The 16,168-nt window shown below is 37.5% G+C and overlaps 1 protein-coding gene across 3 annotated transcripts in view; it reads left to right on the top strand.

Moving 5' to 3' along the window:
- Positions 1-16,168, top strand: part of MLLT3 (MLLT3 super elongation complex subunit) — a 269,894-nt gene that overhangs the window by 156,858 nt on the left and 96,868 nt on the right. For all 3 annotated transcript variants that reach the window (XM_032636215.1, XM_032636214.1, XM_032636217.1), the window contains exon 4: positions 1,773-1,916. In XM_032636215.1, coding sequence (XP_032492106.1) covers positions 1,773-1,916 — 144 coding nt within the window. The remainder of the gene's footprint in view (positions 1-1,772; positions 1,917-16,168) is intronic.

Genomic DNA, 16,168 nt, shown 5'->3' with positions numbered 1-16,168 from the left:
GTACTAAAAACCACAAAATATTATACTCTAAATGGGTGAATTTTATGGTATGTGAATTACTTCTGAGTAAAGCTATTATTAAAAAAACATAAACAGCTGTTATCAAAAACACATAAAATGGCAAAGCTAATGACAAATGAAAAAAGTAACATTTCACAGAGATGGTTAATATCTATAATACACAGGGAGTTTTTTTATAAAGTAATAAATTCTAAGTGCTTTAATTTCCTCATCTGCCAAACAGAGCTGACAACTGACCCAAAGGAGAGCTATGAGAAGAAAATGAGATAAATGTTAAATACATAATATTGTTATTATTATCCTCAGTATTCATTTCCCCTTGGATGCCTGAGAATCTGTCTGTAGAGAGGTTTAGATGTTTAGCCAGCTAAAGTAATGGCTGGAGAGTAGAACTCAAGTATCATGGAATTATAATCACTGTGTTCTCTTGGATATGGTGCTGTTTTGTCCTCCAGGAAAATGCCGTATTTTCATTCATTTCACAGACTTTATTGCATTGCTACTATGCATGGGGCACTAAACTAGTTGTTGAGGGTACAGTAAGGACTCAACCACTATTCCTGCTTTCGAAGATCTTATGATTTAGTAGGGTAAAGGGAGATAATAAGACAGTTATTCTAAGATGTTTCAAGGATAAGACAGGGAGGCACACAGAACAGAGGAGAGGCAGTTGGGAGTGGAGTTCAAGGAAGGCTTCCCCCAAATAAAACCTGAATGGAGACGGATGAGTAGAAGTTATCCAGGTAAAGCAGAAGGTGGAGGAGTGGAGGTCGGCAGTGGAGGTAGTAATGTAAAGCAAGGGTGAAACCCAGAGTTAATCTAGAATGAGTAAATTCTGGGAGCAACCAACCACAATGTGTGGCTGGATCACCAGATGGGTGGAAGGGGTGTGGTGAGACATGGAACCAAGAGCTAGATTGTGAAAATCCTATGTGGCATTTAGGTGAGCTCAGATTTTTATTCTAATGGCATTGGGAACTTGTGAAATTTTAATCAAGGAGTGAAAATGGCTAGATTTTTGTTTCATATGGACAGTTTTGAGGCCTGAATGAAGAAGAAAAGTGATCATCTATCCTGAGGTAGGAAGAACTACTAGAGGAAGGAGTTTATAGTAGTTTGAGGAATCAGTAAGAGCATGGCAGTATGGGTTAGACAGCTTGTTCAAGAAGTATTTAAAAGAGAAAATGTCAGCTGTTGATGATGGGTGTAGGCCCGTAGAGTGGGAAGGGGCAGGAGTGGCTTCAGGGGTGCCTTAGGTTTCCAGTTGGGTGGCGGTGGTGGTGGTGTCCTACCACTTGAGAGACTGCAAGAAAGATGATGAGTTTATTCTTTTTGGTTTTCCTCTAAGACAAGAAACTAATTTTTCAGTTGTTTCCATTTTGCTTTGTAGATAGTTCCATGGTGACTTTTTCCCCAGTACTTCCCCTTCTTTGACACTGTAGCTGTTAGATGTCTGGGTCTCTTTTCTTTCTTTTTCTTTTTTTTGAATGAATTTTTCTTGGCATATAGTTGCTTTACACTATTGTGTTAGTTTCTACTAACTAGAAAGGGAATCAGCTATACGTATACATATCTCCCCTCTTTTTTTTTTGGATTTCCTTCCCATTTAGGTCACCACAGAGCGTCGAGTAGAGTTCCCCGGTGCTGTAGTCTGAGTCTTTTCTGATCCTTATCAGGAGTAAACCTTTGCTTTCCAAATTTCTATTTATGCCTAAGTCTCTGTTTTCCTTCTTATTTTTTTTAACCTCTAGGAAGAACCTAAGAAGGTTCGTTTTGATTATGACTTATTCCTGCATCTTGAAGGCCATCCACCAGTGAATCACCTCCGCTGTGAAAAGCTTACCTTCAACAACCCCACAGAGGAGTTCAGAAGAAAGTTGCTGAAGGCAGGAGGGGTACGTGACGCTTGGCTTGTGAAAAGCCTTCCCATAGAAAGCTAGTTGCTAGTGTGTCAAGAAGTACAGTAATGTTTTGAGAGAGGTAAAAGCAGTGAAGCACCTTAATGACCACGCTGTGGACTCATGGTTTGAGGAGAAGAGGTAATTAAACAATATTTTAAGTAGGTATGAGTCTGAAATTACATTGTTGGTTAGAACAGCCTTATAGTCTATGCAGTTCAACTTTATTTCAACAACAATCTAAAACCAAACTATCCTCAATTAAGAAAAGAACAATGCCTTAACTGTGTTATATCAGTGTACAGAAAAATTTTAAAGTTGAAAGTTACATCAAAAATTACATGAAAACAAGTTACTATCCAGATTTGCTTGGTCAAAATGAATAGAAAAGGTGTGTACCCATTCAGATTACTTGTTTGGGTCATTTAAAAACACATTTTTGTTTGTTTGAATTGTGTGTAGGTAATAGATGGATTTTTCTTTTTAAGATAATGATAATATAGTGCCCAGGTGAATTGGCTAGGATGGGGAAAGATTTTTAAGTGGAATTTCTCACAAGCATATGGAATGTTTGCTTGCAGTTTGTGCAGACAAACACTGTTGATGGGTCAGAATCTACTTTACATTGGATACTACTAGGATCATCAGCTTCTATTGAATACTTCAGATGAACTTCCTGTGTCATCTTATATGGGCAGTTCAGACCCCATAAAATGTGGTAGTGCGTTCTTTTCTTTTTTTTTTAGTTATACATTTTTTTTTTTTTTTTTTTGCAGTGCATTCTTTACACCAGGATTTCCTTCACTTAGTTTTACTGGAAGGTTTTTGATAGTTTTTCATCCATGAGCTTATCATTATATGTAAGCATGTGTAGACCATAACTTCTCAAGATGACTCATTTCACTGATAAACTCTACCTGAGGGCTTTGTAGGGAAGAATTGAATTTTATATAGCACAGAAGCCCTTTCCCTTTATGGGGATATGAATAACCACTTTGAGAACCTCAGGAACGCTGTGGACCCTCTCATAAGAAAACCACCCATATATATATATATATATATATATATATATATATTGTGTAAACATTTTGGGTTATATGTAACCCCTGGAGTCCATTTTTTTGGGATCTGTTTTGCCAAGCTCCTATCCTCTCAGCTGAACTATTGATACTAATATGCATTTGAAGTGTTACAGGTACTTTTACCACATTTCATTCCACATTATACTGTATGTCGGTAGATTATGGGTTAAATAGGTATTGATGGGCCAGCTTTGGAAATGAATGACCATTTGTAGTATTTTATGGGGAAATGCATCTTCGTGAAGAACTGAGCTTTTGTAATACAACTCATTTTAAAGGTAGGGATTTATTATATGTTTATTAAGGAGTTTTTTTAAACAAACCCTATTTGTTTCTTTTATAGTTATGTAGAGCACAGTGTGGGTGCTACTTATCTATGGCTATGCCCTTAAAAATGAGCCTGTCCATTTTAAATCCTAATCATACCCATTACGTTTCTTTTTATGAGCGTGGCATTTTATGCCTCTGATTATTCCTCTTGGGTATGAAGTTAGGTAGGTAATTGGAGCATGTGAATTATGGAGCCTGAGTACATCAGGCTTCTGATAAGGTCGTCGGAAAAAGTAAATATGACACAAGAACTTTTTAAAACGTCCACTTAGTCCCAGAGTACTCAAAAGTTGTTTGTGAGCCAGAGAAGAGGTTACAGGTCAGTGATAATGTGGCAGAGTTCAGCACTGCATCCTGATAAGGTCTCTAGTAGATTTCTGTCTTTTTCTCCACTCAGCCTTTATCTCAGAATTATCATCCTTGACTTCTAACTTTCCTTCTTTGTGTTTCTTTAAGTGCTATTTGAAGCCTGCATGTTTTTTTCCCTGTTAGATTTAGATTATGTCTTGACAACTCTAAAATAATAAGTTGAAATGTGAAATATTCGAGCACACCAGTTATTTGACATAAGTTCCTTAAGTGACTGATTCTAGTAAATTTTGTAGTAAAATTAAAAAATTCATTCGAAATACTAGTAATCCCATAGATTCTGTCCATTTCGCATGGGAGGATTAAAATAGTCTTTTATGGAAATGGGAGAATCTGAACTAGTAAACATTTTCTGTCTTACCAAGATTTTTGGATATAGTACCTTATGTTTAACACTTTAACATTTATCATTGTTAATGCAACCTATCATGGTGTTACTAACTTAGCCATTTTGATTTTATTAGAAATCTTTTTTTTTCAGCTTTTATGGAGATACCATTGACATATAACTTAAGGTTACAACGTGTTGATTTGATACACTTGTATGTTGCAAAATCATTATCACCATAGCGTTAGCTAACACCTGCATCACATCACGTAATTACCATTTCTCTTTTGTGATGAGAACATTTAAGACTTACTCTTTTAGCCAAATTTCAAGTATATAATTCACTATTATTAACTGTAATCACCATGCTGTACATCAGACCCCCAGAACCTATTCATCTTATAACTGGAAGTTTGTGCTCTTTGACCCACACCTCCCCTTCTCTCCCACCCCCCAGCCCTTGGTAACTACCAGTCTAGCCTCTGTTTTTATGAGTTTAACTTTTTCAGATTGCACATATAAGTGACATCATACAGTTTGTCTGACTCATTTCACTTAGCCTAACGTCCTCAAGGTTCATCCGTGTTGTTGTAAATGGCAGGATGTCCTTCCTTCTCATGGCTGAATAATATTCCATCATACACACACACACACACACACACACACACACACACACACACACACACACACACACACACATCTCCACATCTTTATCCATTCATCTGTTGATGGACACTTACGTTGTTTCCATGGCTTGGCTATTGTGAATAATGCTGCAGTGAACATGAGAGTGCAGATATATCTTCAGTATCCTGTTTTAATGTCCTTTGGATATATACCCAGAAGTGTGATTGCTGGATCATATGTAGCTCCATTTTTAATTTTTTGAGGAATATCCATATTGTTTTTCATAGTGGCTGCACTGTGGAGTTTACAATCCCTCCAGCAGTGCACAAGGGTTCCCTTTTCTCCATATTCTTGCCAATATTTACCATCTGTTGTCTTCTTGAGGATAGCCATTGTAACAGGTATGAGGTAATAGCTTATTTTGATTTGCATTTTTTGATGATTAGTGATGTCAAGTACCTTTTCATATACCTGTTGGCCCTCTGTATATCTTCTTTGGAAAAATATCTATTCAGATTTTCTGCCCATTTCAAAATCGTATTGTTTGGGGTTTTTTGGTATGAGTTCTTTATATATTTTGGATATTAATCTCTTACCACATATATGATTTGCAAATATATTCTCCCATTCTGTAGGTTGCCTTTTCATTTTGTTGATGGTTTCCTTTGCTGTGTAGAAGCTTTTCAGTTTGATGTAGTTCCACTTGTTTATTTTTGCTTTTGTCACTTTTGCTTCTGATGTCTATTAGAGATCTTCTGTTCATGACTATGTCTCTCCATATAAACTTTTGTTTCGACTGGGTTTTGGAGTGAAAGGGGGGTGCTTTTGCTCCTTATACTTAAACATTACATATGTGACATAGAGGTATATGTTCTATTTTTAAAGGAAAAAATTGATCCCTTCTTCATAAGTACTGTGTGAAATCATTATGTATAGCTTGAGGCATGAGTAGGGTAAACTTACCATTTTGGCTGTGGTTCCTTCTCTTTCACTTTTTTCTTTGAAACCAAAAGTACATAGCACTATTAAAAGTAGAACTTGGCTTTTCAAGAGATCAGAAAGGTTGTTTTTAGAGCTGGCAGCATCTTAGAAAAATGCTTTTCAGCTCTCAGAAAAAAATGATTCCAAAGAATGTTTTGCCAGAAGAATCTTGAAAAGTTGCAGATTTTTTTTCTATTTCATAGCCTATAAGTCTATAGCTATATGACAGCTTTTTTTTGGTCAATAACATTCTCTTCTTTTCACTCTTTTTTTTTTTTTTTTTTTTTTAACTTTGTAACTCTATTCTAAATACTATCAGAGAAATCTTGGTGTGCTTCCGCCTTGGAAGAAATGTACCCTATGTTCTTCTCTTGAATAGCTCCCTGAAATTAAGGTTATCTTTGCTTTCAAAGAAAAGAGTAAAATTTTCATGGGGAGGGCATTTTTGGATTTAAGCATTATTTTCTGAGAATATTGAAATACGGAATGAGTTCGTTTACAAGACCCTGAAGGTAGTTCTCTCTAAATGAGGGATGTCATTGGAACTTGCTAAGGAAACTGTAGATTTGGTTTACAAGCTAGCTCCTCTCAGGCCTATGTAAGAAAAAGAAGATAGGGGTCAGAAAATGGGAAAAAATAATCTGAGTACTGGGAGGAGATGCCTTTGTTTTTTTTGCGGTACGTGGGCCTCTCAACTGGAGACTTGTGGCCTCTCCCGTCGCGGAGCACAGGCTCCGGACGCGCAGGCTCAGCGGCCATGGCTCACGGGCCCAGCCGCTCCGCGGCATGTGGGATCTTCCCGGACCGGGGCACGAACCCGTGTCCCCTGCATTGGCAGGCGGACTCTCAACCACTGCGCCACCAGGGAAGCCCGATGCCTTCGTTTTGAGGTCTTATTTTCTTCTTTGGTTGGTAGGAGAGGTAGAGGACAGTGAGCAGTAAACTTCTGAGGGCAAAACTTGATGTCATCTATTTATACTTGAGTGTTAAGCAAAAGGACCAAATGTATCCCATTGAGAAGCACCTCTCACTTTCACTGCGTTATTTCTATTTTTTTTTAAATGAACTGTTGAATCCCTGTAGAAGGATTTTCAAATATGCTCTTTATGATGTCAGGATTTTTTTAAAGGGTTATGATCACAATAGATGATTTTCTGTTTACTTGATCACCTTCTTAATAGCTGGAATTCAGTCATACTGACAAAATGCAGACGGATTTGACATCCATTACTTTTGATTGAAAGAGGATGAGTTTTTCTTTTGGGTGTTGGCAAAGCAACGATACAGTGTTTGTCATATAACTGAAACTTGTCATTTTACTAACTCGTCTCTCCGGATTTTCTTTTGGGAGGGAGTATGATACAATTAGAAATATTTTGAAATCAGGCAGATTTAAATTAAAACCTCATCTCTGTCATCTTCTAGGTGAATTACCCTGGGAAAATGTTTACATTCTTTTGAATCTCAGTTTATCATCCGTGAAATGGACAAGACATTGTTTTCTTCATTGGGAATGTGTAGCCATGGTGTGTGGCTCATAGTAGATACCCTGTCCCTTGATTCCTTTTCCTTTGATTGCTGGTTTAGAAAATCAGAGTTCTATCCATTTTTATATCAAGCACTTAAAAGTACAGTGGAAAAGGTTTGTTATGTAGTGTAAGCTACTCTAGTTTATTCACAGGAGTATGTGTTTAGCACCGGTTAGTGTGACCAGCACATTGATGGACACATGTTGGGTTTAAAGGGAATTGTCCCATTGTATCTTTTTTTTTTTAATTTAATTTTATTTATTTTTTTATACAGCAGGTTTTATTAGTTATCTGTTTTATACATATTAGTGTATATAGCCCATTGTATCTTTCTTCAAGGAATTTACATTCGGGCTGTTAGTATTTTGCTTGTAAAAACTGAAACACAGGTCTGTTTGGAATATCATTTTTTTAAGATGTCCGTTTTCATCAGAAAAATTAGGTGTTCTTACCATTGTTCTTACTTCTAACTTTCTAGCAGATTGAAAGCTTCTCAAAGCCCTAAGTAGTATGTTCAGCAAGTATATATGTGCATCCTTGTGCTTCTATGAAGAAAGCACAAAAGGGGCAATCATCTTTGGAGAATTGAGTTTGTTTTACAGCTGCTCCCTTTTTTTGGCCTGGAAATCAAGTGGTCTGCTTTGGTTCTGTTGTTCTTTATAGGATGGTGGTAGGGTGTTGGTGGGCTTTTTTTTCTTTTTCTTTTTTTCTTTCCTCAATTAGACAGGGCAAAGTCTAAACGTGTTGTTCAGTCTATTTCTGAATCACTGGCCAGCAGTTAATTTTGAGGACTGAAAATTAAAACTAACCACAGCAGTTGTTAGAACTAGGGTTTCTATAGGCAGAAATCCAATTCTGTTCAGACACCACCTGTTTCAATAGGACATTTCAGACGCCCATTTGGCAAGATTTGCTGGAGAAGACATGGGGAACATGCTTTCAGTCTGTGTTAAGTCTGCAGCATAATGCAGTCCTGTTTCTCAAAGTGACAGTTGCATTTATATCTGTTTTTGCAAGGCATAAATTGGAATCTTTCTGAAGCACTACTTATTGTGAAGTAGAAATCAGATCCACTGTGGACCCCCCAACAAAGGGTTTTGGTTACTAAAGGGCCAAAGGGATCTTATGATAAGGAGCGTTCACTAATGCAGCCATGTCAAGCCATCTGAACGTAGCATTTTATCTCAGGGTTCTGGAATGAATCTTGTGTAGGATGGTTTAGTATTTCCTTTTGTAGGAGAGTTCAGAACACTTTGAATTTCTAAACAGTATAGATCGCATTCTCTTCCTCTCAAATTTTAATTTTTTTGAATAGGTAAATACACATCCAATACAAGATGACATATAGTGAGCCTTTCTTCAGGCCACCAATGATGCTATAGTGAATAACCTTTTATATAGTTATTTGTGCACATGGATGAGTGTATCTGTAGGATAAATTCCTGGGAGTAAAATCGTGGCTCCAAGGCAAAGTGGAATTTAAATTTTGATAGACATTTACAGATTGTCTGCCAAGGATGTTATGCTACTCTATGCTTGCATCAGCAATGTGTAAGAGTGCCTATTTCTCCACCACAGTGATTCATTAAACATCTTTCCGCCAATCTGATGAGTGAAAAAATATCTAATTTTTAATTCACATTTCTCTTATGAGTGATGATGAGCATCTTTTCATATGTTTAAAGCCATTTTCATTTCCTTTCAAATACCGCATTTTAATGTATTTTAAATTGGAAATATTCTGAATGTTTCGGTTCAACTTAAATTTATGAATACTCATCCCACATACTTACATTTGGAAAGGTTACAAAAAGATATGGAAGCCTCTTTAACCAAGGTCTGTATTTTCAGGCATTCTTCAGCGTGTAACAAATTATGTTCTTAGGAACTGATTTATCAAGACTTTGGCTTCTAAAAATATGGGCTTTTGTGGCAAACTCATCTTTACGGTGCCCAGAGATGGATAGCTGGCTGCTTATTTTAAAAATAACTCAAAGAAAATAATACATAGAAAATTATTTTAGTGGCTGTTACTGGACAGCTTCACTGGATTTTTGTTTGGGGACAAGTGTGCCTTTCTGTTATTTTTCGATATATATCATCCTGTAAATGTCTGCCTCAAAAGATAAAAGGATGCTGCTGTTTTCACCAGCACTGATAAAAAGTGATTTATTTAAATAAATGTAAGATCAAGCAGGCAGCCTCATCTGTTCAGTTGTTTCTCAGAGTTGAGGTCAATTTTATGTCATATTTAGTATTTCCTTCTTTCTGTTTCTTTGGCTCCTGCCCCCCTGCCCCCCACCAAAAGTCTGTAAAATTAAATCATGAAAGTAGAACATACATATAAATGATAACTAGAATGTCCAAGTTATGAGATCAATTATAAAGTATGATCATGATAGTGTTATGTCACTCAGCATACTTAGTGGTTAATTTATGGTTTAACGTCTTCTGAAAGTCGCATAATTTGTTTGAAGGACAGTTAAAGACCTTTGAAAATATGCACCAAAAAGCATCTCTGGTATAAATCTTCCTGCCTTCATTTGTTCCTTTCTTCCCGATTACCTGTTTACCTTTTCAGTAAGGAGGGGAAAAATAGGAGCACACTTTTCACTCAATCCAAAGCTCAGATATTTTTTACTGCATAAGTTGAGCAAAGGCTAAATGAAAATGAAATGAAACAGGTAGATTATTCCTAGAGTGTGGAATAGGAAAAGCTCTGTCAAGTGTTTAAGCTGTCAGTGTTGGATGGTGTGCCATTCTGCTTTCTGTCAACCTCTCAGGAGTAGCAGTTTAGCTGCCCATGCGTAGGAACCTTAGTTTAGTCTTGAAAGGAAATGCTGTAACATCTGAAAGAAAACCATCACATAACCCCGCCCCTAGCTCCTGTTTCTAATGCACAAAAAAGCCAAGAAAATAAGAAATGAACAGGAAGGGGGAAAAAATTGGAGAATTTCAAATTAAAAAATGAACAATTCTTTCTCTTTTTAAATACAAAAATACTGTAACTGAAAACTGTTGGTTCACTTTCTCTCTCCCTTCTTGGCTCAGGTAGTTCTTTATGCCCTTGTTTCAAAGCTGCATTGAAAGTTTATCTAATGTATCCTAGTCTGTTCCCAGACTTCTAAAATGGTAAAGGAGTTGCTGTGTTGTTTGTCCCCACTGGATATTTTTTTGGTTCGTATTCTATAATATTAAAGAAAAACAGTTTGGGGCTAGGGAGTAGAAAAGGGGAAGGGAAACTACGATTAACACTTTATTTTCTAAATTTTTTTTGTTCTGTAAGTTATAAGAAAACTTGACAGTGATCAGGATCTGTAGGTAGCAGTTTAGAAAATAAGTGTCTGAAACTCTTAAAATAGATACTTGTTTCATTTTAGAGGACAAATGGTAGGTGGTTTAATATAATACCCTTTATTCTACAAGGGAGACGGCCATGGTGTGATATAAAGAATGTTTGATTTGAAATCTGAAGGCACAAATTCAGTTCTTGGATCTGCTGCTAATTTACCTAGGGCTTTAGGTTGGTAATAAATCTGAATATCCCCTTCCTTCCACCTTAGATATTAAATAAAATGTGGTACATAGTTAAGCAGTCAGCAAATAATTGCTTTATTCACTGACACGACCTCTTTTTTTCTATAGGTTTTTATTATGCTTTGTTTGTTACCTAGAAAGGTGAAAGTGAAAGATTTCCATTTCAAGACTTTGACATAATAATGGTGTTCTGCTAGAAACAACATGTTTTTGCCTCAAGAAGGAATGTTTTTTTTTAACAGATTTTAAAATAAATATGTGCTAACTTTAGAACAATGTAGGCTTTCTAGAAAAGCAAAAAGAAGAAACTGTTTATAATCCCTCTCGTGATTGTAACTACTATATTTTATATTGTATTTTTCACGTAGATAAGATCCCACAAAATGTTTGTATTTTACACTTAATATGTTAAACATGAATTGCATAAGTTTTAAACTACGTGACTTACTTTATTTTTGTTCTTTAAAAACATGTCCTCACACTTCAAAGGACTGATGTAAAAATTGTGGTGGTTTGTTGAGAAGTTACCAGTAATGTGTTCTATGTTTTTTGTTTGTTTGTTATTCTTTTCTCCTTAGGCTCTCAGCTTCTCACAAAGTTACTGGCTTAAGGTGTAAATGCTATAAATGAGATTAGGAACAAAAGAAATGTTTTTCACAAATTTGAGGTTGTTTCTTTTTTTTTTTTAATATTTATTTATTTATTTTATTTTGGGCTGTGTTGGATCTTAGTTGTGGTATGCAGGCTTCTCTCTAGTTGTGGCGTGCAGGCTCAATAGTTGCAGCGCATGGGCTTAGCTGCCCCACAGCGTGTGTGGGATCTTAGTTCCCCAACCAGGGATTGAACCCGTGTCCCCTTAACCACTGGACCACCAGGAAAGTCCCTGAGGTTGTTTCTTAACGGTTCTGACAATACAGAAGTATGATGGTCTAGTTTTTTTTTTGCTTTTTTTTACAATGGGACGGGCCATATTAGATCTGTTATCTGGAAAAATTTATATTTTAATATAAATTATCATAGGTGTAGATTTGGTAACTTGTCTTTCTAAATGTCATTTTTGCCTTTCTTTACCCTTGTAGGGTAGATTGGGGACCTGTGAGTTATACGAAATGGTTAAATATAAAAAGTCTTCATTAATGGGAACATTGAGTAAAACAAGGATGCCTCATCCATAAAACAAACTGGTTCATTCAACTACAGTTTGAGTAAAAATAGAATATAATAAAAATCTGGTTAACCTTGCAAATTTGAGTCTTAACATGAACTCTTGGCAACTCAAGAGATGGATTTGAGTGGGTTATAGAGACAGAAGTCTGCCCATACGGTGTCCATGGTCTTTGGGCAAACTAGAAATAAGTGCCTCCACCTCTGTGTGCCCCTTGAAACCCTAGCCTGGGGAACATGGCATGGCTAGTGTGAGCATAGCTGGATCTCATCTAGTTCTTATCCCCTTGGTCAAGCATCCTTGTGCAGTGCACCATCTGGACAATCATTTACAGTTGTGGCACTATTTATCGGTCCAGACAAAAAAGTGATTTTGATGTTAAAACAAAACTATCTTGCCTAAGATATTCTGGACAGGAATGATTTATTATTTCTAGGGAAATAATAAATAAAACTTTCTTGAAAATTTGATCTCCAGTTTTGAGTAGCCATGTCCTTTCAAGGTTTAGCCTGGCCTCTTGTTCTGTTTTAAACACAGGGAACAAGAGGACTTTGGGATCAGACCACTGTGCTAAACCAGGGGTTTCAAATGTCAGTGACTAAGAGACCAGGCTAACCCTTTGAAAAGACACGGCTACAAAAACTGGAAGACCAGCTGAATAATGTGGCCCTTGCTATTGTGAATTTCACACAATGGGTGGTGATTTATTATTTTTTTAGCATAATGATGAAGGAAAGTAGACTTTTCCTTTTTGATAATTTTGAGCTCTGAGTGCTTTGGTAAAGAGAGCATCAATGTGCTCCAGATTAGGGTTCCTCTAGATCTTAACAGTGACTGTTAATAAGAATGCCTTCCACTTTGTTCCAGTTTTTGTTTTTGTTGTTCCAGTTTTAAGATGCACTTTTTACCTGATTTGACTCTTGACATAGGGCCCTGGGCTAGGGCTGGAGCTAGTTCTTGAGTCTTCTTTCCCTTATGTCCCTTCTGTATTTTTTTCTTCCTAGATTTCTGTTTCTCCTCTTGATAAAGAAGGGCTTTGTTTCTTATGTCCATCATAACCTCTGCCAGGGTCGTTTCCTGGGCTTCTCTTCTCTATGTATACTGTCTCCTGGGATGATCTTATCTGAATCCTGTTCTTGCATCTTTTCTATTCTCCTCCTGAAGGGATTTTTGTGGTTTATATACATACTCCCAATTTTGGCTTCAGTTCTTTTCTCTTTTTTAATTGAAAAAACATGTTACAGTTAAATCTTTATTCTGATTTACCTTTCTTAAATGAAAATGCATTGAGGTTAAAGATGTACGTGTCTCTGGGAATTCCCTGGCGGTCCAGTGGTTAGGACAGCATGCTTGCACTGCAGGGGCCATGATCCCTGGTTGGGGAACTAAGATACAGCAAGCAGCGCGGCGCGGTCAAAAAAAAAAAAAAAAAAAAAGTGCCTCTGAATTACAGAGCAACACAGGAGGTGAATGTCTCACAGGCACAAAGATAAATGCCGCCCTTGATTAATCAACCCTGAAGGCAATAATAAAACTATATGGATTGTTGTGATAGGTGGTAGCTTTCTGACTGATTTTCTTTTTTTCCACATCTTTATTGGAGTATAAATGCTTTACAATGTTGTGTTAGTTTCTGCTGTACAACAAAGTGAATCAGCTACATGTATACATATATCCCCATATCCTCTCCGTCTTGAGCATCCCTCCCACCCTCCCTATCCCACCCCTCTAGGTGGTCAGAAAGCGTCCAGTTGATCTCCTTGTGCTATGCAGCTGCTTCCCACTAGCCATCGATTTTACATTTGGTAGTGTATATATGTCAGTGATACTCTCTCACTTCATCCCAGCTTCTCCTTCCCCCCGGTGCCCTCAAGTCCGTTCTCTACGTCTGCGTCTTTATTCCTGCCCTTCCACTAGGTTCATCAGTACCACTTTTTAAAATTCCGTATATATGCGTTAGCATACGGTATTTGTTTTTCTCTTTCTGACTTACTTCACTCTGTATGACAGATTGTAGGTCCATCCACCTCACTACAAATAACTCAGTTTCATTCCTTTTTATGGCTGAGTAATATTCCATTGAATATATGTGCCACATCTTCTTTACCCAGTCATCTGTTGATGGACATTTAGGTTGCTTCCGTGACCTGGCTGTTGTAAATAGAGCTGCAGTGAACATTGTGGTACATGACTCTTTTTGAATTATGGTTTTCTCAGGGTATATGCCCAGTAGTGGGATTGCTGCATCATACGGTAGTTCTATTTTTAGTTTTTTAAGGAGCCTCCATACTGTTCTCCATAGTGGCTGTATCAATTTACATTCCCACCAGCAGTGCAGGAGGGTTCCCCTTTCTCCACACCCTCTCCAGCATTTATTGTTTGTAGATTTTTTTTTTTTTTTTTTTTGCGGCATGCAAGCCTCTCACTGTTGTGGCCTCTCCCGTTTCGGAGCACAGGCTCCGGACGCGCAGGCTCAGCGGCCATGGCTCATGGGCCCAGCCGATCCGCGGCATGTGGGATCCTCCCGGACTGGGGCACGAACCTGTATCCCCTGCATCCGCAGGCGAACTTTCAACCATTGTGCCACCAGGGAAGCCCCTGTTTGTAGATTTTTTGATGATGGCCATTCTGACTGGTGTGAGGTGATTCCTCATTGTGGTTTTGATTTGCATTTCTCTAATGATTAGTGATGTTGAGCATCTTTTCATGTATTTATTGGCCATCTGTATGTCTTCTTTGGAGAAATGTCTGTTTAGGTCTTCCGCCCATTTTTGGAACTGCTTGCTTTTCTGAACACCTTATTCTGATTTATTTTGGTGAAGAGAAAACATAGCACAGCAGTTGAGAGGGCAGACTTTGTTAGGAAAGAGACTTTTTTTTTTTTTCCAGATGCTGGCACTGGCACTTTGTAACTGTGTAACTTTGGGCAAATTACTAATCTCTATCCTCCTGATTTCCTTATTTGTAAATGAGGAAAACATGCATATACATACAGTTTTATAGTTGAAGAGATTCTTTGATATAATAGGTCAAGCTCCCTGTTTTACAGATGAGTAAACTAAGGAATCAAGTACTGAAATGATTGGCCAACCAAGGGATAGCAGAGTCAGGGTTTTTTGTCATGCACTGTTCTTCTATAGTCTTTCTATACAACATAGAGTAATGTTAGTTTTCTTTTGAAAATGGGACTAAAAGAGACAAGGAATTAAAAATAATCAAACCTCCAGGGTGACGTCTCTTAGTTGCCTTCGGACCACTAGGACAATCTTGTGTGAGTCCCCTTCCTGAAGACGAGCTAGATAAGTTGCCAGAGTAGAGCTGTGTGTTTGCTGCTTGTAGCCAACTTTATCCTTTTGTTTCTTGCTTCGTAGACTGAAGTTCTCTGTATTTTTCCTGTTTCTGAAAATCCAGTTTGTGTGAAGAAAATGATAATTAGGAATTTGCTCCTTTTACCACCCAAACTTTCTTAAGCCAGCATCAGTGTATCTGTGGGGATTGGTTACATTTTCGTTTTCCATAAATTAGAGACAAGCATGATTTTTGGAGTCTTCTTTTTTTTTTTTCAGCTGAATAGCAAGGGTATGCATGACTTTAGAAGTGGTTTTTCTTGGCATTAACCAGCATGTGAAAATGGCTATAATAAAGTCAACAAATAACTTTGTAATCTCCCAGGTTTTTGAAAGTAGAGATGCAAATAAGTCATGGGGTAGGAGTGATTCTTTGAGTGCTTAGATATTAAAAGATTTTCTCCTCAGGGTTGGAAAGTTGGCTGGTAATACACTTTATTAGAATCAGCTTACTGAGGCTGGCTTGCCACTTTGGGGAAGCTGCTTTTGACTTCTTGAGATTCTCTCCCTCCCTCCCTCCCTCCCTCCCTCCCTCCCTCTCTCCCTCTCTCCCTCTCTCTCTCTCTCTCTCTCACTCACACACACACACACACACACACACACACACACACACACACACACACACACACACACACAATCAGGATACATAGGATACATGACCTGAGATGGTTCAGAGTATTTGAATCTAGGACAGGTAGGACAGGCTTAGGAAATCCAAGATGCCTTTCAAGTCCTAGAAGACTTCTGGCAGAAGATTTTTATCCTTTTGTTTCTTGCTTTATAGATTGAAATTCCCTGAACAAAACTGATTTCCCTTTCTTCTGAAAATCGAGTTTGAGAGAACCTTCTTAAGTCTTGCTAAGTCTTGTCCTGTCCTTTGTCTTCAGGTACCAACCTGTATATGTGTGTGTGTGTATTTTTTTTTAAGCTTAGCACTTGCCTTATCCTGAGAAA

This window comes from Phocoena sinus, chromosome 6, assembly GCF_008692025.1.
Source record: "Phocoena sinus isolate mPhoSin1 chromosome 6, mPhoSin1.pri, whole genome shotgun sequence".
NCBI lineage: Eukaryota > Metazoa > Chordata > Mammalia > Artiodactyla > Phocoenidae > Phocoena > Phocoena sinus.
Note: the sequence above shows the minus strand (reverse complement) of the source record. Positions and strands in the feature narration are given on the sequence as shown.